Source organism: Malurus melanocephalus, unplaced genomic scaffold (assembly GCF_030028575.1).
Source record: "Malurus melanocephalus ecotype Western Australia unplaced genomic scaffold, MMel_1.1 scaffold_320, whole genome shotgun sequence".
NCBI lineage: Eukaryota > Metazoa > Chordata > Aves > Passeriformes > Maluridae > Malurus > Malurus melanocephalus.
In genome coordinates, this window is record NW_026623552.1 from 139,156 (window position 1) to 165,080 (window position 25,925).

Below are 25,925 nucleotides of genomic sequence, written 5' to 3' on the forward strand. Positions count from 1 at the left end.
TTGGTTCCTAAGRCTGGTCATCTTTTCCATTAGCTTTGCGATTGRTTCTCTCGCACGGTGCGGCCGTACATCGCCCGCCTCCCTGAGCTCAGCAGCCGCTGAACGAGCCGGGATTGGGCGGGAGAYGGGGGATGTATCTTCCCATTGGCGGAGGGTTCTGTCCTCGCGTTCGACGCCTTTCCGACGTGATGACGTAGCGCGGCCTGGCCTGGCTCCCAAGATGGCGGCGCGCAGGGCGCGGAGGCCGCGCTGTCGCTGAGAGGCCCCGCGCTCCGGTGCGGCTCCCGCTCCCCGCGAGGCCTGAGAGTGCGCGGGGTCCGCCCGGGCCGTCCGCCGCCTACAGCCGCCGTCTGGGGAAGGTAGGGAGGGAGCGGGGAGGCCGGGGTGGGAGCGAGCGCCTCCCCGGGCACCGGCAGCCCCGTCTACGGCGGGCGGGCGGGCGGGTTTGAGAGGAGTTGAGCATCCCCRGCCGGGTTGGGGCTGCAGGGAACGCAGCAGCGGTCGCGGTCGGCGGGTTCGTTTTAGATAAGGATTGAAAAACCGCCATCGAGCTCTGGAACTCTCCTCCGGGTTAATGAGGTGTGTAAAAAAGCAGGGGAAACTTTCGTTATTATTTCCGGGCGTTTGCGGTCTGGATTGGGACGTTTGAGATGGTTCATCTAGGATGTTTGCGGTCATGATTTTTGTTCCTGTTTCCGTATTCGGAATTTTTTTCTCTCTTTTATAGAAGCAGATCTCGTTGCTTCAGGCGCTTTTAGTGTTAAATGGTTTCTAAGCTATTTGAAAGTTAGAAAGCAAAACAGCGTGTAAGGAAAAAGAACCTTAACAGCTGTAAAAAGAAGCATCTTTATAGTAAATATAAGGAGAATGTGTCGTCGTGGCCTGGCGTGCTTTTGTTGATTCTGGAAATAGTTTTTAGTAACCGTTTACTTTTTTTTTTTTTGGTGATAGAGTTTAAATCTGTGACTTATACCACGAGTTGTGAAGGTGGTTCCAAAACTACCGTGAGGGAAAGACAGTTTCATTTATTCCGAAAAACACAAACTTTATGAAAGTGGGCGAGGTGCAGATTGTCGGCATCGTTTTCCTGGCCGTTCACGTGATCATCCTTCCGTTTTCGGAAGAGAAACGTCTCGAAAAGTGACATCTAATTTTAATAGTTTTAAGTTTGGGTCTTCCTGTGAGTTTCTTGCTTAGAGCAAATATATTGAATCATATGYTAATCGCTGTTTATTATGCAAACCTTTGCAGATGACTGCATTAATCTGTGCATAGTATCTGTAGTTAGTTGGATTACAGTCAGAATAGTTTTATGCCTGAAAGAAATAGAAGCAGCAAGTCTTCATTCTTTGAGGCATGACTGAACATCTGTAATAATTCAAACTCCAGAAAGGTGCCTGCAGAGCTTCACGATCTTCATCTATGTACACAAAGGGCTAGTAAAAACAGGCAAGTAGGAGACTCTTGGAGTGTATTCAATTGCCTTGTTTTGGGGATTATTTCAGATGCTACCGTACCCTGCAAACTCACACTGGTTGTCTTAATCTTGGTATGTGAAAGAATACTGCTTTTGTTACATTTTTTTCTTTAAGTAATGCAGATTACATTACAAAGTTTCTGCCAAGTGGTTGCTGCTCAGAGTATCCTTGAGACGAGGCAGTTACTTGAGGGGCCATTCAYGCTCACCTCACTAATGGCTTTCCTAGTTAGCAATAATCAGCTAATCCCCCGAACTTTTCAAATCTTTTTGCAGCCATCACTAAATTGTATTTTCTTACTTTCATGGACAAAGTAGATGGAAGTTGTTCTGCTAAGAAATAGCAGATATTGTTGGAGATGTATTCTTGAAGTTTCTGTATTAAACAGGTAATAGCAAGGATAACCTATGGCTTTTTCTTTGATTGTATTTCTAATATATGGGGAGGATAAAGGCAAAGTTCTTTTCTTGTCTTTGGGCATACTTTCCAACAGGCAAGGCTAAACACTATTTCTCTTTACTCCTCTTTGAGCAGGAACTGAAGGGGGCAGGTCTCTATTTTTAAAGAATTTCTTTTGTCTTTACTTCAAGGTCCTGAAGTGACTCTCTGAAGACTTCATTTTTGAAAACTTAAAAAGCAAGGACAATTCTGTTTTAATAAATGAAGGAGAATAAAGAAAATTCCAGCCCTTCTGTAAACTTGGCAAACCTGGACCATACAAAGCCATGCTGGTACTGGGATAAGAAAGATTTGGCACATACACCATCACAACTAGAGGGGCTTGATCCAGCTACAGAGGCACGATACCGCAGGGAAGGGGCCAGATTCATATTCGATGTGGGAACACGTTTAGGGCTGTATCCTTTAACCTCATGTTGGTATGAAATGTCTTTATGAATAGTGAGCTTTCAGAATAAAATGTATAACAGATGTCATGTGCTCAAGGTACATGTTCAAACATTTCTTAATCATTAATTAAAAATACTTTTGTGTTTACATGCCTGTTGATGTAATGTATTCCTACACAATTTTTATCCATTTATTGGATAAAAAATGTTCCAACTGAACCTTTTTAGCAATAAGGAAGTAAGAGGATACAAACTTTCCAAGTAAGAGTAACTTTTGTCTGTTTTGAAACTCAGTGTTTCACTATATGAATCTACATGAGTTCTGAAAGTTTGAATTTTTCCTTCATTTTCCTACAGACTGTGCCTCTGAGGCTTCCAGCTTCTGCTTCCACGCTCTTAGTTTTTGGTGGCTTTTTTTTTGTTTCGTTGGTTTGGGATTTTCAATTTTGTATATAAGTTCTGACAGTCCCACTCATAGATGGCCACTTAAATCTTTTACTTCCTAATTCCTGTGCTTCCTTTAATCTYCTTAGCTAATTTTAATGAAGTGCAGTGAAGACAAACTTTACTTTTCTTAAAGTGAAGAGTAGGGAGCATGCACAGCTTTTGTTTGCATTTGTAGGTGTGAATAGCAACCTTCCTCCACTCTAGCACTTGAATGTGAAGTGATAATTGTTCTGTTCCTTTGTGTAACTTCTGCTGGTTTTTACCTTTGCTGAAGCAGGTTYGGTGCAACACGGAGCTGACCTTATGTGCATCCTCCTGTAAATACAATCAGGACTTTGCACACTTACAATAAATGCTTTAGGAATCAGCTGCATCTAGGCCTGACCAGAATGTTTACCCAGCTTTAAGGGCTTTTGCGACTTTTTTTTCCTAAAGCTCYTGTTTTACTTGCAGTGTTTTCTAACTTCTCACTGAACAGCAACTTATTGAGGTAATTGATAAAGCAGAATCCATTGTGCATGTTTGATTTTAAATTTATGTGCTGTTTGAAAGTCCTTAATCTGCACCACAGACATTATGATACTTTAGCAACCGGAATAATTTATTTCCATCGGTTTTATATGTTTCATTCCTTCAAACAGTTCCCAAGATATGTAAGTATTYAGAATATTGATGACCTTTCAGTGATTGTGTGGACTATTTGAAATGGTGATTAATCACTAGGGTACTACTGCTGTTCACCACAGAAAGATGGAAAATTAGCATTTTGTTTTTTAATTATTACAGCTGAAAATTCATTGTTCTTACCTGTTTATGCATTTGTGTTTATGTTTGGAAGTGTAATAACATTGCAGTAATGTCTTGCTGATAGTGTTCTTTGGAAAGAATATCTACTGTAGTGCTGGCACTCCAGTATTAGCTARAAGAAAAAWAGAAGTGTAATACAGTTTTAAAACTGCTCAACAGACAGTGTTGAACCAGGACAAATTGTACCTTGGGTTTCTGATTTTGAAATAAAGTTGTATAAAATGGACAGTCCTCCAAATTCTGTATTTTTCTTYTGAGAAAATAAAAGTTCAATGCTATATTCAAATTAGAGATTAATATGTTCATTAAGTCTTTTCTGGGAGACTTTTACAGAAGTGTTAGTGGAAACTGCCAGTGCTTTTATAATGCTATGCTCTATTGCATGTCTACATGCAGACCACTTTTTGAAAACTTTCSTTTTTTTAGGTGACAGGAGCCTGCTGTCTCTTCCTAGCAGGAAAGGTTGAAGAAACACCTAAGAAATGTAAAGATATAATTAAAACAGCTCGTAGTTTGCTAAATGATGTACAGTTTGGGCAGTTTGGAGATGACCCAAAGGTAAAAATACTCACCTTGAAATTTATTTCATCCTGTTGTACTGTGGCAAAGTAACATTCAACAGAGCATTGTCTGATTTTCAGTTGTTCTGAATTAGATTAGATATTCAGCATGCATTTATGGCTCTTCTGAGTAATATGGAGAGGTAGCTATGAATGTAGTTCTTCCTAATACAAGTTGCTTTGGGAGAATACTGGAATAATTGCTTTTTATAAAAAGTTTGCATTTTATTTCATGTAAATCTGTATTATTTTACAAATTAAAGTAAATTTGAGTAATTTCAGCCAGATAAAGAAATGTTACCAAGACATATATCATAAATGATCTGAATGGGATTTTATGAACTAATAGTAAATCTTAAGTAAGGGAACCAAATCTCAAAAGTATTGAGAAGTTTCTTGTTTATAGTGTTGATTTAGAAAAACTATGCTTCTCTTAAAATTTGCTTATTTTAAGTAGCAGAAGAACCTGAAACACCTGAGGTAAATGTGGTAGAGCTTGTATTTTTGTCGTGATTTTTGTGTATCTGGCACTTTCATGCTGCTGTGTCTTGTTCAGTTCATTCCTCTGCAGAGGAAAAGGGCTTTTAAACACCACATCCCCTGTCCTCAGTCAAATAAATGTGAAGAAAAGGTACGGGTTTAAAATAGCATTATAAGTTGGAGAGATTTCTGTTCTCCCTCGAGATAAATGGCTGCCTGGAGGTGCTGTGTAGTCATGCTCTGTACTGATGTTAAATATTTGTGAGTAAAAGAAGAAATAATACTGTGGTTACTTTGTAACCCTCTATAGGAAGAAGTGATGGTGCTTGAAAGAATCTTACTACAAACAATAAAGTTTGATTTGCAAGTGGAACATCCATACCAATTTCTTCTCAAGTATGCCAAACAACTCAAAGGTAAAATATTGCAGGGTGAGCAAGTAATGGCTGTTATTGATTTCCAGAACTTAYTATATATTATCAGTGCAAGAATATTCTGTTTCCAGCTGTTTGTCCCTCCTAATTTTATGTCTTAATTTTTTTCTGATTGTTTTTYAGGAGACAAAAATAAAATTCAAAAACTGGTTCAAATGGCATGGACATTTGTCAATGACAGGTAAGATACATCTAGAAACATTTTGAAAGTGTAATAGTTACTGTTGCTTTCTTTGTTCTGGGATTGGATATTTYTTTGACAAATCTTTGAAATTTTTTTCTGYTTGTTACATGTTTTCTTGGTTTAYGTGGTTTCCTGATTCCTCAGTTTTTCTTTCCATCATTAAGATGATACTTCCATTGATGACAGAATCAGGAATGAGTATAGGAGTGGGCCAGAAAGACCTTTGCTATTCTGTGGTATTGATTTAGTGCTACATTAAAAAGAAAGTTACAGTCTGAAAGGGCTGAACCAAATTCCAGATYACCAGGATACAAGCTGGCTTCTTGCCAAATCTGTGGTATGTGGCACATTCTGAAAGAAAGAAAGAAGTCACTTTTCAATTCCATCATGTTAGTCATTATATTTTTAATGTGATATTTTGTTATTAGTGAAATAACCATTAAATTCACTGAGGAATACTGTTTTTAGCACTGGATTTACAATTTCTTGAATAATGAACTTGTAAGGATCACATCAATTAACAGGAGTATGTGTAGAAGCACTTTTCATGTGGTGTTGAAAGAAACTTGACCAAAACAACTTGGCACACTTTAGTCTTGCAGAGCTGGGCAWGTTAATTCACTAAGAACTCTTCAATGTTACTTTTTATTTCCATAGCAAACCATTAAGAAAATGTGTAAGTGGCCTTACAGTCCAGAAATTGTGAATACTTTGCTTTGARTAATACCTGTAGCAGTAAAATATCATAAAAATAGAGATGCATTTTTAATCACGTGCCTGATTTGAATTAGCCCTGTGTGGGTTCAGATTCTGTAGTTACCACATAAACTCTCTAAATAATTTTGAGCAAAATTAATGTTGGTCTCAAAAGATGTTTACTTGCTGTCAGTCTTGCTGGTGATGATCTTACAGGTAAAAAAAAATTATGGCACAACTGTCACTGTTAAGTTTGTCAGACTACTGTAATTTGTCCATCAAAGTTTGGACACTATTGTACTTGGAATTAGATAGTGTTTAATAGTTTAAAAAAATAAATAGTTAAAATGCACTTGAGGAAAACACTTGTGTGAAGTTGGAGGGATTTCAAATCATGCATAATAATTATCTCTCTTCTGAAAAGGCTCTATTGTATTTGCTTAATAAGCACTATATTAGAAGTTTACTTTCTTTTTTTAGGATCCTGGGAAAATAATTCTGTGCTTTGCACTACAGGCATTTAGAATAGGGGGTTCAGTTCTTATAYAGCTGCAGTGAATTCACATTCAGCTGGATGAATGTAAAATTCTGTAAGCAAATTATTGTTACAGAACCTATGGAGAAAAAACAGAAAAAATATTTCTTGATTTAAAATAGTAATGCTGATTATGACAGAAAATTAGTTAATATCAAGAATAGCAATAATACCAATACTATAAATTATTTTAGCATTAGCTTTAATAAAGGCTGTTCAAGAGATAACCTTTTATATCTTGATCTAAAACTTGTGCTTGACAAGTTGCATTACAAATATATGTTGACTCTTCTGTGGGGCTTTGGGGTTTTTTTTTTTAGTATTTGTTTACATTTTATTGGTAAACATTTGGAAGCTCTAAAATCTGATTTGGGACCTTATTTCATGACGGTGGTAGTCCAGAAATAGTTTACTTTTGTAAACTCTTTCATTTAACAAGGCTCTTAATTGAAATTGCCTGAGAAGTTAAAGTGTGGTAGGATTTTATACCCTGTTAATTATAGCTGCTGTATATTAAAGTGCACTTGGACAATCAGGTAATCTTCAGGCTTGTGTTTTGTTTTGGTTTATTTTCTGTTGCAGTCTCTGCACTACACTGTCCCTGCARTGGGAGCCTGAGATCATAGCTGTTGCAGTTATGTACTTAGCAGGCCGTTTGTGTAAGTTTGAAATACAGGAATGGACATCCAAACCAATGTACAGACGATGGTGGGAGCAGTTTGTCCAAGATGTTCCTGTTGATGTTTTGGAAGGTATGAAAACTGTACCACAACATTTCTTTAACTGTGTGGCCTAGGTCATAAGTAAATGCAGATAGCTTTTTATCTAAGTTTTAATCAAAATAATCATGTGTTAAGTATGTAACTCAGGTCATATGTGCTGTGCCTTAGCGATGTTTTAATTTGTACTGGCTTAGCTTAGAAGCGTATTTAGTCATCATGATTAGTCTTTTATTCAATGTTTGCTTTACAGCTTGATTAGTTTATAACACATCTAATTAGCCTGAATTGTCATGATGTGCTTTCTATTTTTTTTTAATGATTACCTTCTCCCCATTTTAAATAAGTGTGTTTACAAGCACTGGAACTAATGGAGCATGATTTCCAGTGGTTTTCCCATTGATCTCATTGACCAAATTATGCTAGGATAGGGTGTTTTTGGACGAACCATGAATGGCAAACAGATTATGGGGGACCTTTAGCTCCTGATGTTGGAAGAAGAATTTGGTACTAGTTCTTTATTCAGTTTCCTAAAGCTTTTTTGACTGATCTAACTAGACATGTGTGTTTTAACATACAGTCTTTCTTTCTTGCTGTATTACTGTCCTGTAAGCATAGTTACCTGGCTCTCCAGGCACACAATAATGGCTTACAGTGTATTATTGCCAAGACACTGTGTTCTTCTGCAAGATGTGCAAGTACATATACATAGTGTTCAGGATAGACAGAAGAAACTCAGAAATGCAAGTATAAATTGAAAATTCATCTGTTTTTAAAAAAACATTTYGTTTATTATAACACTGAGTAATATTTGCAATGATTTTTTCCAAAGCTGATGTCCAGTAAAAATCATAGTTGATAAAACTGTGTTTAATATACACTTGTGCATTATAATGTTATAATACTTTGGATTTTTTTTTTCTTTTATTATTAAGATATCTGTCATCAGATCCTGGATCTATACTCACAGGGAAAACAGCAAATGCCTCATCATACTCCTCATCAGTTGCAGCAGCCACCACCTCTTCAATCTACACCCCAGGCACCCACGGTACAGCAGTCACAGCAATCCCAGAGTTCAGAGCAATCCCAGACACAGCAGCAAAAAGAGTCACAGCAGTCAGCACAGCAACAGCAGCAGCAGCAGCAAACACAAGCACAGCAATCTAAAAAGCTCTCTCCCCAATCAAGTCCTCCTAGACAGATTAAAAGACCAGCAGTAAGTTGAACTTTAACTTGTAATTTATTTTCAGGCTGATCTGATGCCCATTTTATTTAAAGGCCACAATGTGCAGCACACTTGTGTTTGCTGTAAGAACGAGCCTTGTAATTAATTTTGTGTAGTAGATTTTCATTGGTTATATGGCAACTTTGTTAATGCAAAACAGCCTTTACAGTTCTGGCATTCCACATTCTTATTCTGCTTGAGCCAAAAGCCCTGGAGAAGCTTTTGTGTCAACATGAGTTATTCAKGTTCTCAGTGTTTGTGGTTCTGTGCTATCAAACTTCACTGTTTTCTCTATTAAGCAGGTTTGATTTAGGGAGGGTTTCTTGTACCACACCTGAATGTAAAGATGTGCACAATGCTGATGAAGGCATTTGACTCTTCGATGACTAATATTAAAGAGAATAGTGACTCCTAAAATAAGGTCCAAATTCTTGAAAAAAAAAGTCTTGTAAAACAATCGTTTAACAGTAGCAACCTATAAATTCGTCATGCTTTAAAGCCTCACTTTGTCTCTATTATGACTTCAAAATTGAAAGTAAGAAGATACATTAGCAGTTGGATAGTGTCACAAGTACTCTGAGCACTTTCCCACAGCTATCAAGTTCAAATGAAGCTTTCAGATTTTAATCTGAAATTTTGGGATTTTTTTCACTTGTAAGGTAAAAAAAAAGCATTAAAGTGTTACCCAAATCTCCTTTCATGTACTTACGAGGAARAGGAGCGTTTCCAGAAGTACAATTATTGGAACAAGTCCACTTAGGATATAAATTTTGTACAGCTTTTGCTCTATCTTGTAATTTAAGGATGCCCAAACCAGAGAACTGACCTCAGGGGAGAAACTGAAAAAAAAAAAAAAAAAAAAAAAAAAAAAAAAAAAAAAAAAAACCAAACAAACCAAAACCCAAGAGTAAGCAGCAAATATTAGAATGAAATGGAATTGGAAGAGTGCAGCCTGATGGCAGCCTCCCTAAAGAGACAAAAATGTAACTCTGTAAAACCTTGGTCTTGTAAGTGCAAGATAGAGCCTGCTAGAGGAAAAGACCTGCACTGAAATTTTTAATTGTTGCACTGAACTTTAGCGTTGTTCAGGATAGAAAGGTAATAATATTGTTAATTTGCTTGAAAAATGTGAGAATTCTTTATAGGTATTATGTATTTATTTTCATACTTTTTATACTATCAGCACAAATCCTGCTTGAGTTTTTAGTCCTGTAGGGTCTCTCTTTATTAGCAGAAATGCCTGGGGCAGTTTGGTACATCAGAAATTATTAATAACAATTTTGGTCTTCCTATATGTGCCAGCTGATTCTGACTTGTGAATGCTTATTCATTCATGTAAAGGATCTACCCTTACAGTATTWCTGATTTTGCCCCATCCTATTTGTTAATGAAGTACCTCATGAAAAAAAGTGTTGCTTTTGCATGAATAACATCTGTTGTTCCTAAACAATCACCTCTGGTCAAGCCATTAGAGAAACATACCTTTTCATGAAATTAGTTGGAGGTCCATCACCTAATAATCAAGGAAACAAATAGTACACATGCACTGTAGACAGTCACAACAAATAAAAAGCTAAGGGTCACTCAAAGGAGTTTTTAGGAATACAGCACAAGCAGCATGAATTTGAGAAAAGTAAATGTGGTGATCTGAAATTCTTCTTTTTTTCAGAAAACTGTCAGGGAGAACAACGTATGTGATGTTCAAAAGATTTACTTGGTGCTTCTAAAATGTTCTTCAGTTAGATGTACCATAAACCTTACTTAAAATCTTTGCCTCCTTCTATAAATAGGCCTTTGCATGACTTCTCCTTTGATTTGTGCAGAACAGAAATACACTTTGTTTCTGGAGGCCAGATTTTCAATTTACATGAACTCTTATAACTCCATTACCTTCTACTGAGCCAAGATGCTTTCAAGCAGCTGAGGCATTGGCCCATGACTTACAGATCCGGACCAGATGTCTAAAGCATCTGCACATCCACTACATCTCTAGTGGTGAAGAGCACTCGAATTTTCAGTTGATTTCACTAAAAATATACTGGTGAATCATTAGATGTACATAGTATTTTCAGTTGGATTAAACTAGAAATTGTTCAGGGGAATAATTTTRTTGCTCATCAAAACAGCAGTAAAGAAACAGTTCCATTATATGGATTCACCTGGAAGTGTTTAAATACCCATCAGCATGCCCATAAATAATGATTATTTATTATTATTTATTGTGACCCTCGGGTGTTCTGGCTGGGGCAATGCAAGCTAAAATGCAGGTGGTWCAACCAAATAAATGCTCATCTCTATTTTAGCAGCTGCCATTATTAGAGAATTGTTGCTGCTTGATTTTTTTTTTTTTTAATTCAGCATAAGTACAGTTTAAATTAATGTTTGTTCTTTCTGTCGCAAGTTATTTTGCTCCAGTTTCTTATTCTGTTCTCATGGTGTACCTTGATGTTGTTTTTTGAACATTGTTCAGTATTAACAAGTGCACGATAATTGAATTGCTTCACCTGAAGTGATCAACTTCAAAACTTCAAAAATGAGTGATTTTTGGAAAAGATCCAACAATAGTGATTTGCTTCTATTTGAAAGGGYAGGGAGAGCTGATTCAGTTTTACAGGCAAGGAATTTAGTGCTAGAACATGAGGAAAAGACCACCCAAGTAAAATGAAGGCAGCAGATGAGTCCATGAGAATCACTAGGAAAAAAGTACATGTGTTTGAAATGGGAAGATAAAGATTGCCCTTAGCAGCTGGAAGGTGTCTTGAAAATTGAAATGACTKTCAAAGGAATATACGAATGAGGTTGCCTCAAGCAGACAAAAAATAGACARCAAAATTTTTGAGAATACCCATCAGAATTAAGGAAAAGTTACTGTTCACATTGGATTGAATTGTGTGTCCATTCTTGCTGTAGAAAGTAAAGGGAACAGAGAAATGGTTTGTAAAGAGAAAATAAACATTTCCTTAAAAGAACCTGTTCATTTAAGAGAGAATMTATGTTCTGTACACCTCTGACCTTCATCATTCATTTTAAATACAGTTGTACTTAAAATTTCACTGAATTTCTCTGCTTTGCTCAGAGACCATCAAGCAGTCATCACAGTGGAAAGATTTTTCTTATTCCCTTATCTGTGATTGTTTGAAAAACCACAACAACCAACAGAACAAGAGAAAATCYAACCAAAAGTTATGAGTAGAAGGATGATGTGAGGGCTTGTGGGTTTTGTTCAGTGTGCATACATTTTTCTTCTGGCATAACATTTGAATTTTATACAATGCTTTCCATTTGAAGGCTTCTGAAATGTTTTACGCTGTGCAACACTTTCACTGCCCTCCTGTCCTGGTAAATAAAGCATAAGAGCCTGAAGTGATTTTGGCAAAGGTTGAGTGACAGGTCAAAGCAGAATTGGGAACAGAGGCCAAGCCTTTTGTTTTCAGCTCAGTGAGCAGTGTACCGGACCATGGCGTATGTGCAGTGGATGATAAATACAATAAATGAATTGTAATACTCAATAGTGGGAACAGCAGGAAATGCTGCATGTGAAATATCTGCTATTTTTCCAGTCTTTTCATTCTGCCAGTTAAGCTGGACTTTCCCAATGTGATTTGACTCTGTTCAGTGTTTGTCTTGCATTTGTCTAAAGAGACTATTAAAAGCATTTTGGTTGGGAAAGAGCTTTAAGGTCATCAGCTCCAACCGTTAATGGACCACTGTCAAGTCCACCACTAACCACCACCCAAGTGCCACATCTACATGTCTTTTGAATACCTACAGGGCTGTTGATTGAACCACTTCCCTGGGCAGCCTGTTCCAGTGCCTGACACCCTTTCTGTGAAGAAATTTTATCTAAACCTCCTTTGGAACAACTTGAGGCCATTTCCACTTGACCTGTCACTTGTTACCTGGGAGAAGAGACTGACTGCAATGGTCTTATTTTAATCTTTTTTTTTTTTCTTTTTTCAAATAGGCTGTATCTCCAAAAGAAGAAACAAAGGCAGCAGGTAAATATTAATATTTTATTCATGTTGCTTCCATTTTACTCTTTAAATCAGAATAAGTGATCTGCTGATGTGCACTTTGCTTGCTTACAGGCTTGTTCTAAACGACTTTGATCCTGATAATGTACTTTAAATATATRCTATAAATGTTTTGAAAATATTCCTAATTGCAAAACTTGAAAAAAGTTAACTATAACTGTGCCCAAAGAGTCCCTTAAAACTAGCAAGACTTGCTAAAGTACTCAGCTCTCAATGTATAACTCTGTGCATCATTTCAGAGTAGTTCCTCTACAAGCTGTGAGGTCKTGAAGTGACTGATTGTACCATGTCATTAAATAGCTGCACTAACAGTGTATTGGTAATCAGCAGTGTTTGTTATTGGTTGTTGGCATGRCTACCACTAAAAGGCATTTTGTGTCAATAGATAGTGTAGCTTAAATGCAGACTCAGTTCCAYGATCGTATCTGGTTCTTTTGTTTCTTTGGGAGTTTTTCTTCATTTTGCTATTTTGGAACAAAGTAGTTCAGGATAGCCAGGATGTACTTCCYAAGGAGGTCTGGCACTTCTTACCCTCTAGCTCTGCAGATAGATTCCAGAGAGCTGTCTCATCTCGCTCCCCTCTCCTGTCCAATTGCCATTTTGTTTGGTTTCTGACACATTTCCCTAGTAGAACATAGTTCAACTTCTTCTGAGGTCCGTTTCAGCTAATTACAAGTGAAAGTTTTGGGCTAGAAAACATAGATTTGCTCACCTTCACTTGTGTACTCTTATTGGGACAGTTTGTCTCTAGTTACAAAACCAGTTGAACTTGTATGTTCTTCTGGAAGACTTGTGTTTGATACATGSTGCCTTTTCATACAAAGGTGTTGATTTTAGTTTTCTTTATTAAACATACCTGGTAAATAGGATTTCCACTGTATTTGCATAGTGTATTGTGATTTGATAATCATTAGCATGAGACTAGAGTTGGAATTTGCAAAATATTGCAGAGCAATAACCAATCACAAACTGAAAAATGTTTTTTAGAACCACCTCCACCATCAAAAATTCCTAAAATTGAAACTTCACATCCACCAATACCTCCTGCACATCCACCTCCAGGTAAGCTTTTATTTTCTGAAACACATTTATTCTTGTTGTTAACTTCCTTGTTTTTCATTCGGGTGATGGTAGGTAGTGGTGTAGGGGCAGGGGGTTGTTGCCTTGATTAATCAGCTTGGCAAGTMAAAATGTGAGGTTGATAAGCTCTAGAGGGAATTTCATTTTAGTAGCACAGGCTTTTCCATACAGAAGTAAAAAAGTAATGATGGAAATAAGACTATACTAGGTGGATAAAGGCAAARCAAAGCTGTGACTGTTAAAGGCCTAGAAGACTAAAACTAGTTGTGAATAGTAATCTAAAAGGGACTTTATCTCAAAAGGATGGCAGAGGCYATATTAGATTACTAGAGCAGTTTTCAGCTGTTCTGTAGAAGTTTTCCATATTATTTCTGTAGTACAGGTATTCTGCAGGTGTTCAACTTCCAAACGATAAGGGGGGTACTTTCTTTGCTGTATCTCAAAAGAGGACTTGTTTCTGCCAGAGAACATTAATACTGCACACATGCCTTATGTTTGCAAAATAAACTATACTGTTGTAAAAATGTGCTTCCAGTGCCTTGATGCATTAGCTGTCCTTCCAGTGACCCTTAAATATGACATAAATATTTCACAGACTGTGGTCTACAATGTAACTGTAAGATGACAGCTTCTAACAAGGAACTAGAAGAGAGAAAAGCAGTGCCCTGAAATATAGTAGGACCATTTTTCTCATTTGCTAAAATCTAATTAAGAATGAAGGAATTTTTCTAAATACCATGCTCATTATTCCTTCAGTTGTTAAATCTTGAATGCACATCTTGCATCCAGAATGGTTCTGAAAATGTGCAAATGAGGAAATTATTGCCTGCTACAATTTAGGACCTAGAAGTCACTGAAATCATGGGTACCACAGCCAGCATACCCACCTTGTGTGATTTAATTATGTGGCTTTCCTAGGGGAAAGTTTTGCTGTTAAAATCCTATTTAGGCAGGTAATGGATTTATTTCCCTCGTTACCTGAAATTTTCCTCTTGGAGTTTGCTTATACAAGTATTGTATAAGGACTGAAACAYTGTCAGAAGAGTCCTTAAAGGGTAGCTATGTGGAAAAATCAGGTGAAAACCAAGAATGTATATTTTCCAAGTGAACAGAAATACTAGGAGGTAGATTTATCTCAAATTCTGTTTAACAGTGACAGTTTAATATGCCACTGGAAATGACTGCCCTGTATCTGCTTCTAAATAGTTTTTCTTAGTGAACAGTGTTTTAGATGCTTATATATACAAGCAAGATGAATGTCAAGATGTCCCAAACTCATTTTTGTTGGTCATTTTAATACTCTCTCTTACCAGAGAGGTTGCTATTAGGTTRCTTTATAAGGTCTGCAATAGGAGGGGGAATAAAAACCATTCTTATTTAAAGACAGCTTAAAGCATGCTCTTTCCAGAAATGGCTAAGTAGAATTCTGTAAAATGCTGACTTTTTTATGAACTTCTCCACAGTGTCAGGTATTGAGTTTACTGAAATTAATTAGTGAAACAAAGTTGGTCAGATTTCATGTCCTTCTTACTTATCCCGGTTTTTTTCTTCTTTTTTTTTGGTAAAGAGGTTTAGCACTCAGTGGTAAAAACTTGGGACTTTGGCCTGTGTTCTCAAATAATATTTCCCAATATGGGATGCAGGTGAAGTGCAGAGGGTAATCCTAGACCACCTCCTGAACTATCAGAGGTAGAAAGGAGGCCTGGACTATAAAGAAGATGGAAACACTGAACTAAAGATATTTTGTATCATGAATCCCATGACTTTTTAAATCCACTAGTTGTGATTCCCTCCATCCAGTCTGTTAATTCTGCTGATTATACAACAGTATTTAAATTATAAAAAAATAGTAATAAGAAAGATGAATTCAACTTTTAGAATGAGAAAAGCTGACCTTGAAGCTTTGATAGGCAGCTCAGTTGGTTTTTAGTGWCTTGAGAAGGTCTGACTGGATATCGTATGGCATTCAGAGACTTAGAGAATTGAGTTCTCTTTTGCTAATTAAACTGGAAGAAAAATATGGAGTATTCAGAAGCTGCTCTTGCCACTATCCCTAAAAAAAATAAATGACATTTTATTTTTCAGAGCGCAAGCCTCCTTTAACAACGGCAGTTTCAATGGGAGAACCAGAGCAATCTACTACTGTGGACTCAGTAGATATGCCAAAGGTCCAGATTCCTCCCCCTGCTCATCCTGCCCCAGTACATCAACCTCCACCTCTGCCACATCGTCCCCCGCCCCCACCCCCCACCAGTTATATTACAGGGATGTCTACTACAAATTCTTACATGTCAGGGGAGGGTTATCAAAGTCTCCAGTCAATGATGAAAACAGAAGGACCGACATACGGAGCTTTACCACCGGCGTATGGACCACCAGCTCATCTACCATATCATCCTCATGTCTATCCTCCCAACCCYCCACCACCAGTTCCACCCCCACCCCCTGCTTCTTTCCCCCCACCCAATATTCCACCTCCTACTCCTGGATACCCTCCTCCACCTACATACAACCCTAATTTCCCACCTCCAAGACTGCCTCCAACTCATGCAGTACCACCTCATCCACCTCCAGGGCTGGGAATGCCACCAGCTAGTTACCCCCCTCCTACTGTTCCCCCAGGTGGACARCCACCTGTACCACCTCCAATTCCACCACCTGGTATGCCACCTGTAGCAGGACTTGGACGGGCTACATGGATGAGATAGCATGAGGTAATTTGCACGATATACCTTTATGTTGATTAGGCAGGAGTAGATAGCCAAAACCTACGTTGTAAAGATGAAGAGAAGGGTAATCTGTATAATTTAGATGAAGAAATGAGATTAAATGAAAATTTAGCTGATCTGTTTGCAGTATGGTTTATGGTGAGTTATATAGGCTTCTAGATTTTAATCAGCTTTGCAGTATCTATTCTAACTTTATACATTTGACTTAAGTTTAAATTGTCTTGACTTATTCCAGCACTGGATTACTTTGTACTAGCAAAACCAGCCATATTGGCTCAATTATATCAGTAAGAAGAAAACTTCCTTCTAGAAATCAGTGCCTATTTTTGAGTATCAAAATAGCCGGATACTATGTTATTTGATCTATAATAAGAGACTTCATTTTTAGTAATAAGTAAAACAACACAATGTCAAGCATAAAAGCTGCTTTATTTAAGAGAGATTCTGAATGCTAGCTGACTGGAATAATTTTGAGGTGTTTGCCTTGCTGATAGTTTTGGTTTGGAATGTACTGGTATCTTAAAATATTGTATGTTTACACCTATTTGCAAATTCCTGTACATAATATATATATTTTCTAAGTGTGGAAGTCTGAATGTAACAGCCTACTGTGATGTACATCATAGTTATAAATGGGACTACTTTGTTCAYGCTACCCAAATAAAATTGGTTCTGAATTTAGTGGATTTCCAGGTTTTTCGTATTAGTTCAGAATTCACAACTATGATATTTTCTCCAACATATTTCAGCAGTGGTCTCCCAAATTTTATTCATCAGTTTATTTAAAAAGAATGTTTTTTATTTTATTCAGCTAGAAGTATACACTATCACAATCAATTTCTTACTTCATTTTTACTAAAATATTTCAAATGAATGTTTTACACACATTATCAAAAAAACTGTACTATTACTTTCCTTCCCCAAAAAAGCCAGAGTGGTTCAATAATAGGTAAAAACGCGTGCTAAGGTCTAAAGAATTTTGCTATATACACAACAGCAGGTGCTAACTTTTCCAGTTCTTTGTAAATCATATACAGAAAATATAGCAGGGCTGTAAGATCACAGGTTTAACAGAAATCAAACTTTAAACTGATTTCTAAAGCAGCACAAATAGACTTTCCCCACATTATGAAAAATATACAATTTTATCACTTTACAGTCATGCACTTTGAAAAAGATCAGTAGTACTCTTCCCCCCCAGTTTCTAGAAAGATAAAAGGTCACTTTAACACTGATTTCATTTAATATCTAATATTTGGATAAAAATGTGCCATTCTCAAACAAGGTTGTGCTCAGCAGTCTTATCAAGGTGCGAAGAGCCAACTGAAGCTGGTTATACTTCARCATTTCAGGAACTGTTAGGGAAATGCTGCTTACTCCAGTCACTCCAACAAAAGTCAAGGATGTGGTTTTACTTTCCTTACACAAGCAAAGTCCATTTGTAAACAGTGGATGCTTTCTTTGCCAGAGGACTGCAGAACCCAGGGCTTCAATCTTGAGGAAATTATCTTGGGCTATTGGCCCAACTATATGAATTCAATGGCCACTATTTCAAGGGATGCTCCCCTTCAACTTAATGTACAAAGCTCCTCAGGTAGTTTTCACTGAATACTGAGCGCATAGGTAAGTGAATTTAAATGTGCATATAAAACATCTTTTTAGACAGCTGAAAATTTCAGCACCCAAGTCATCCTGTAAAGTCATTGAGCATCATTTTACCCCAGGAAGACATTTTATAGCTCAAATGGAGCTAAGTATGAAGAGTAGCGAGCCTAAAAACCCCTAAACAGTAACACCCAAAGTACAGAACAGTCATGTTCTTCTGCAAAATCAGTGATGCACACATCTTACAYTGAAGATGATGCTGACAAATAAAATCTCAAAAAGGGCAGTACCCTATGAATATGAAGGTTGTTCAGCTGAACTGCTGCCTACCCTGTAAATTGGCTCTTCAGGATTTGCAGGGCTAATTGACCTCAATTGCAGCACTGTTTCATTTGYAGGTGAGATCTGCAGATGGAACAAAACAAGCTTTGCTTGAAGTCTTTGAATACATTTTGAGAGAGATTTGATAGCAGGGAATATTTGAATGGGAATTACATAGTGGTGAGACTCAATCTGATTAGTATAGCTTGTCTTGTTGAGAGGACCTGCTAATACACCTCATATACCTCTTAAAGAGCAAGAATGAATTCTCTCCAAGTGCTGGCAACATTTGTGTTGCTATAGTTAAAATTCACTGACATAAATCAACCTTGTTTCAACAATATTTGGACTCTGCTTAATTCAGCAATCAGATGCCACCAAAGTTAAAATGGGCTTTCAAGCAGATAGATAAAGGTAACCCTCTGTTTGGCATTAGATGTTACTTAATAATGATGCCTCTTCTTTACATCACCTTTTCTGGTACAGAAATCTCAAGGTATAAATTGTGAAGGAGGAAGACAAGTAATCACCAATGGTGACTAGAAACTGGAGGTCAAAATAAAAAGCAAAGAGGAAATCCAGAATCCTCTAAAGATGCTGTATCTTAAAGGAGACAGTCAGACTCTWGAACAGATTTTTCTAGACTCCTTGCGATGTAAATACTATTAGACTGAGAGCTAGCTAACTCAGTGTTCACTGACTGAGCAGTAGTAAGAAATAATCTACTGGTGGGGGTGTGAGTGAGAGTATGCACTTGTGTTTTGGGGGTGGTTCGTGGTTGGTTATTTTTAAATAACGTACTCAACTGTTACATTTCTATTTCTGCAATGAATATTGAAGTGGTCCTTACTCTTACTGGTTACTGTGTGTTTTGGTTGTATTCCTTCTCTGGTTTTTTGCTGGTTACAGGTTTCAGCTCTGATACTGCAAATTCTTCAGCCAGGCAGTTATAGTTTTTTGTACACCACGAGACCAATTACCATTCATAAGTTGCAACATGGGCTCCTTGGTATTGTATAGGTACTCCATGTTAACACAAACCACAAGTCAAGAACTCAACTGGTGGAACAAATTAATTTAGAGGAAGAACCTTCCAGCTAATTCAGCTGTTTGTAGCTGTGACTGATTCTTGCAGAGAACAAAACGAAARTAATGGTGTTTGAGGTCATTGCATCCCCCAACTAATCAGTAAAATCGATGCAACTTTTGAAGAGGAGGCTTTGATCTTTTCACATGCCTGTCTTTAAAATTATTTTACACCAATGAGTTCTAATAATGAAGCCCCACTTCCCTGGACTATTGGGTAAGAACATCTAATGAAATACAGGGGCAGCTGCTGTGACAACTTGGAAAAGGGGGAGTCAAATTCTTACAACTAGACAGGCAGCTACTCACAATAGCAAAATATAAGTCCCATTGTTTTATATACAACCATTTGAAGAAGGAAAAACCCACTTGTTTTGGTTCATTAAGAAAAATAAAGCTTGAATGGCAGGAAGTAGTCTCACCCGATAGCCCGTGTTTATGGAATTTTTATTCAGCTCTACAAAGTTGATTGGTTGCCTTACACAGGTACCAGTATAGGTGAGGGATCCAGCAAGAACATTAAAAAACCCACCCAAAATCTTCCTTTGTGAAAGATGAGCTGCTCTTGAAGATCCTGCGAAAGCCATAAGCACTGTCAGGATAGCACTTTCTGCTGAGTTATTTTATAGTGAAAGCTTTACAGGAAAAGTGTTGCCATATTTTTAGGRAATACTGGTGTGTGGCTAAGTGACTTCATTCACATAACAACTGCAGAAATCTTACGTYATTTGATCATGAAAAATAGTTCATTTACACCTGATACAGAGTCTCAAGCCTTTATGTACGCTTGTGTGATGGGTACCACCATACAATGTCAGGCAGTACAAGTGTTTTTAGCTGCCACTCARTATTTTACACAGGGCCTCGTGAAAACAGTTGCATGTCATTCTTCAAAATAAGGACCTCCAAAAAAAGTGTTAGCTCGTGAACTTGGCAGGCAGTAAGCCAGTGAATTTGAATCGCATTTTCCTGGCTGCCTGAAGCCACTAACCCAGCTATGAAACACTGACAAGAGGGTGGACAGGAGCAATACAAATGGTGACTTCTCCGCAGGTTAAGGGTTCTTCTGTTCCTCTTAGAAATTCTCTTGAGTTAGTTAATTCTACAAACAGACCATTACAACAAAGCAGGTTTGAACTACAATACAAATGATGCAAGTCTGGCATTATTGGATGGTTACCCAGTGAACAGTAGTTCCAGAGCACCACAGCCTGGAAATCAGGCCTTTAGCTGCCATATTTACACTATTGTTACAAAAAAAAAGCTGGGAAAAAAAAAAAAAGAAAAAAGGAAACCCTGAAAAAACTCAACCCCAACTCCCAAAAAACAGGCAGCCAGAAACACTGAGCTCTGCCTCTTCAGTCTTCACAGAATCCATCACTTCCAATCAGTAGGACGGTGTTCCTACAAGGGACCCTTAAACTGGTTTCCTGACAGATGTTGCCTGATGGAGGGTTTGGAGCTCGCAGCATCGCCCAGCTTTCGCCAGACAACCTGTAAGAAAAAATAAACAGTTAGGGGAGAGACAGACAGGAATTAGAAAAAGAAATTCCAAACAACAAAGCCTCTGAGGAATTGCAATATTTTTTTWAATTACAGTCTGAACGCCAAAACCAGCCAAACCAGCCCTTTCCTAGAGATGAGCTGCAGTTCTCAGCAGGGACACTGGATGGCATCTGTGCACCAGTTTCCAAGGGAAAAAAAAACATTGATGCATTTTTCTAATTAGTCCCTCTTGAAATTAGAACCGTTTTTGCCTGAGGTAATAGCATAAAACAAATACACTAGATTCAGAACTTAAGTTCAATGGTAGGTCAACCCTGCCATGCTTACAGAAAAAATGCTACCATGAACAGAACAGATAATGAARAAGATAATGATTAAAATTATATATACATGGCTTCCTAAAAACATACATTTTATCACTCTAGGGCCACTATTTAAATAAAAAATAAACTGCAAAAAAAACTTTATATCTGCCTTGAATCTACAGGAAATGAATATTTAAAGAGAAAACAGCTGATGAYAGACAAATAGAGATGAGTCAGTTTGGGAGGATGAAGTTACARTATTTTACTTTTCCCCCAGCATAGCTACAAGGGACTGGGAAATTAAGCAGACAAAATATCCTGAAAAGAAGGTCTTCTTTTACTCTGGTCTTGGCTTTGCCTTATAGGGATCCAGCAACTGAAGTGAAGTGTCTCAGCCCTTGCCAAGGATGCTCACAGTGATTTAGCTCTGCAAGCTGCACTTGCGTTCTTTACACCCTCTTTTTAGGRCTGAGGTGGGCTTCAGAATTTAAACAGAGCATTAGGCCCCTCTCAGCTGCTGGARGGCACTAAATGATGCCACCTGGGCTGACATCCTACGTGCACTTCAAAAAAAGAAGGCTCATAACATCCTCCTCCCTGCTTTGGGCAACTGAACAGCACATCCCCAGCTGGAGGTGACAGGCAGCTCAGGCTGTGTTCAGCAGAAATCCCAAACTCCTTGTGCAAAGCCAGAGCGTGGCCGAGGTGCTGTGAGGCTGGAGGCAATGCCGTGACAGCAGAYACCACAGAGCAGAGGTTGGGTACAAGCTCTCACCATCCAGGATGTGGCCAGCTCAGTTAACAGTGTGGTTGCCCAAAACAGCAGCAGCGTTAACAGCACTCACATATCACAATGCTGCTCAATGACTTCAGACAAGAAGATTCTCCATCTGACTTTACCATGTGGATTAGACTCAAACCCATTCAAGCTGAACAGCTTTAAAGATGGCAACCAATTATTGCTTAGACCAAACAAAGCCTTTAAGGGCACAGGTAGAGCCAATTGCTAAAAGAAATCTCCAAAGAGAGCTCCTTGCACATCTCTGACCAGTTAGATTAGCTACTGCACAGCAAACACAGCAAAGTGGGAACTATCCACTGGGCAAAGGCTGCTCTGTGCACTGAACGAGGCACTCAAATTACCCAGAACAGTRGTCAGCAGAGCCTCCACCCTTCCCTTGTGCCTGTGCACCTTATACACAGCAGATCCCTGCTCCTCCATCTKCTAACAAAAGACCACAAAAGGAACCCCGAGAGTTGCTGGGAGGAGCTCTTACATTGCACATTTCACGAACGATTGCCTTYTCCTTTTCACTTAGGTCTTCTTCATAGCTGTCTTGCATTTGCCTGTCCAAATTTTCATGAACCTCAAGGACCTACAAAAAACAATATTACAAAGCCATTATGATTCTCAAATAATTATTTCCAGCTGGAAACACTGACCCAAAGGACACCCCTCTGTTGCTTCAGCATGCATTCTGACAGTTCCTCCAGACAGGCATTATTGCAGAAGGTGGGCACATCACTGCACAGGAGCCTCCAGGTTCTACYRCTGACTCTGCTGACTTACACACCTYACCCAGGGCTTCTCCACTGGTGAGCCAGGACCAGCTCAGTGTGCAGGGTCAGAGCTCCTGCATCCACCCAATGCCACCAAACAGCACRGGGTCTTACCATGACACATCCATGCACATACGAGAGTGTACAACAGGGGTAGTTGTGTGCATGAATATTCCCACATATCCATGGGAGCTACAGAGCCACATGCAGTGCTTTGCTGAGGTATACAGAGCACTGGCTGCTCCACGAAATGGGATACCAGGGTAGATTATCCCTGGTCTGCTTCAGCACAGCAATCTTGCYGTACTCAAATTGTGTTACAAACAAAAATAGGTCATTCTACTAAAGCCCATAGCTACTTGGGACCAGTCTCTGCACAAACAGGAATTATCCACATCCATTCTAAGAAGAGAGGAAGGACAAGAGGGATGCAAAAAGCATGTACGTGCTGACAAAGAGAGCATCTATTTTCTGCCGAAGAGGAGGGAATTAATTATTGATCCAGCTGGACTTGCACATTGAACTTGCTTGTCTGGAGCCCATGTGCTTCCTGCTGGCTGCAAAGGCAGCAGCCTGCAGGATCACATCCTGGCTGCAGCGCCAGGGCTGCCTGGCTGGCAGCTAAACACCGCCTGTGTCCACAGGGCAAGTGTCAAGGACAAGCATGGGGTAGATTAGTTAAAGATCACATCAGCTCCAGCCTCTGCTTTCAACAGYCATCCGTCTTGCAGGCACAAGTGTCTCAGTGGACTAAAATAAACTGTTTTTCTACAACTTGTGCTTAAACTAAACCCACATTCCTTAGTCCAGGAGGTGTGAAAAGGCAGCACACCATATTTCTTTCAGTGGAAATGTCTTTTAATAATGTGAACCAAGCAAAGCTGGAGCTGAATGATGATCAGATGGAAGATATGTTTGTATTTAATTTCTGAATCTCATTTGCTCTGGAAACCATCCTGCTTCCCAAGCCCAACCCATGTCCGGGTAGGAACTTTGTAAAAATATGTTAGCATGTTGGGTATGGGAAAATGGGATTCATGATGATAAAATGCAACAGCCTATCCAGGAAAGGCATGTTGGAAGAAAAAACACTCTGAAGAGTGAAATAACCTCGTGAAGAAAGACAGGAGGGCCTTTTCTTAGTGCTGACCTAGCCCCAGCTATTCTCAGATCCTGCCAGATGCCTCCTCAGCTGTTTAGAAGGACCAGGTTAATGTTCCTCCAGTTACACCACCGGGGAATACGGACATGCCTTCACATCAAGAGTCCATGGATCAGCGAAAGTTCAAGGACTGTGTGTCAGTGTGGGTCTAAGGACTGGGGTATGTCCTTCTGTGATTTCTGCCACATCCCAGACCAGGAGCCTAAAGAAAACAGACAAATGTACCCCAGGCTCAAAGTGGCTCATGCCATCCCCTCCTTTTTGCTTTTCATCAAGCTGCACTGACAGCACTCGGTCCTTTGTGGACACAGCAGCACTTTGTGATCTCCCTGGGTAAAATGCCAGCTGTGAGAGCAGCCTGCTGCACTCAGGCTTGGGGCTACTCCACATGCAGGAGCATGGGGCTGGGCTGGGAAATGCTGCTCCTCTGCATAGGGATGCCACTTCCTGAAAACAACTTTCACCTTGCTCTCAATGAGTATGCTGGCTTATCTGGCTTTCTCCCTACTGAWACATAAACTGAGGAACACCTCAAGTGTTTTTTGAGATTGCACTGATGTCTGTGAGCAAGGCAGTGTCACCTCAAAGTCACCCAATCCACCACATCCACCTCCTTTCTGACGTGCTGTATTGGCCCCATATGGCTGAGATATAAACATAYTTTAAAAACAAACAAGCATTCAATAAAAAAAACACCACCAAAGAGTCTGAATGACATTAATAAAGCTTTGGAAGGGGAGCTGAAAGTTGAGGTATTCATTTATGCAACACAATGCACTCTGGGATTGAGGGATGCTTTCCAAATTGTGCAAACCTCATTAATTTTGTTGCTTCATAAGYTAACTGGACACAACACTGGGAAACACAGCATCCTGCTTCAGCAGCGAAACAGTCCATATGCCCTGCTAGGATTTTTCCCTAGTTCTGGAAGGCCAATTCCTGTCTTACCCACAATTAGTGGGAGTGATGATCACCTGCTTGATAGCTCTGTGTGTATGGAAGAGGTCCAGGCTGCTGCTGTGAGGGCAGCTGGGTTATAGGCTAAATTTTGTTCTCTTACATTTGATTCCTTATCCCCATGTCTTTAGCAGGTTTGCYCAGTTCCTAAGAAAAGTGCTTTGATGTTCAGTGAGATGCTGAGCTGTAGCATATGTACCTTTTATTCTTGTTAGCAAAAACAGCTGTTAGGAGTGCCAACCTGTCATCTTGCTCCTAATTTAGTGGGTGCAAACAAACAGAACTATTTCAGAAGGAAAAATAAAGGAAATCCTAAATGTGCTCAAGGAAGAAGTTAGGTTAAATTGCAGGCAGCACTTCAGCCATATGGATAGAATACAGCTGGCAGAAAAACCCAAGGAAAAAGCCTAGGGAATGTTACACATGTGGGTGCAGACAGAGGCAGTCCARGAGCCCTGCAGATCCATGTGGAGTGCACAGTCCCTCAGTGACTTTTGCTTGGGCACAGAGCCGCCTCCTTGCAGCCACATCACTGGTGACAGACTTGCATGCAAGCATTCCACAAGACAAACGGAGCCAACTTCATAGAATCATAGAATAAGAGAACAGTTTGGCATGGATGCCATTCATTAGAGCAGGTTGTGCAGRGCCCCATCCAGCCTGGCCTTGAGCATTTCCAGGGATGGAGCATCCACAGCTTCTCTGGGCAACCTGTTCCAGGGCTTCATCACTCTCACAGTAAWGAATTCCTTCCCAATATTTAATCTAAAACTCTTTCAGTTTAAAACCACTGCCTCTTGTCCTGTCACTATGGGACATAAAAATCCCTCTCCCTCTTTTTTATAAACCCCATTTACAGGACTGGAAGGTCCTGAAAGGTGTCTCTGGAGCCTTCTCTTCTCCCARTGACYCCAGCTCYCTCAGCCCTTCTTCATAKGAGAGATGCTCCATYCCCTTGGCCATCTTCACAGCCTTTCCATGTYCCTCTGCCTTTCTTTGCAGTAAGGAGCTGGCCTGCTAGAGCCRTAAGGACTTCCTTTCTCAGCCAAGAAGGGCTTTTTCCAATATCTGTTGTGGTACAGCCAAAGCACAAAGTCTCATTTGTAGGCYACTCTTTCTCAAGAGTCATGGTGTCACAGGAGGTGAGGGTCTGAGGTATAGCTG

At 39.2% G+C, this 25,925-nt stretch overlaps 2 protein-coding genes across 3 annotated transcripts in view; one reads left to right on the forward strand and one right to left on the reverse strand.

Moving 5' to 3' along the window:
* Positions 1-186: 186 nt before the first annotated feature.
* Positions 187-16,923, forward strand: CCNK (cyclin K). 2 transcript variants are annotated; one of them, XM_057377648.1, is made up of 11 exons: positions 187-359; positions 2,069-2,335; positions 3,345-3,426; positions 4,007-4,138; positions 4,931-5,036; positions 5,178-5,235; positions 7,052-7,221; positions 8,124-8,407; positions 12,381-12,414; positions 13,438-13,512; positions 15,616-16,923. In XM_057377648.1, exons 2-11 carry the CDS (start codon positions 2,139-2,141, stop codon positions 16,236-16,238), a joined length of 1,761 nt encoding a protein of 586 aa, XP_057233631.1. In that variant the 5' UTR covers positions 187-359; positions 2,069-2,138; the 3' UTR covers positions 16,239-16,923. The 2 variants fall into 2 exon arrangements, with proteins under 2 accessions (XP_057233631.1, XP_057233632.1); XM_057377649.1 differs by lacking the exon at positions 187-359 and adding an exon at positions 559-579.
* A 94-nt stretch (positions 16,924-17,017) lies between these two features.
* CCDC85C (coiled-coil domain containing 85C) overlaps positions 17,018-25,925 on the reverse strand; it is a 108,178-nt gene continuing 99,270 nt past the window's right edge. The window contains exons 5-6 of the mRNA XM_057377650.1: positions 22,360-22,458; positions 17,018-20,765 (exon numbers count right to left, since the gene is read on the reverse strand). Of these exons, the coding sequence (XP_057233633.1) occupies positions 20,676-20,765; positions 22,360-22,458 (189 nt within the window). The 3' untranslated portion in view covers positions 17,018-20,675. The remainder of the gene's footprint in view (positions 20,766-22,359; positions 22,459-25,925) is intronic.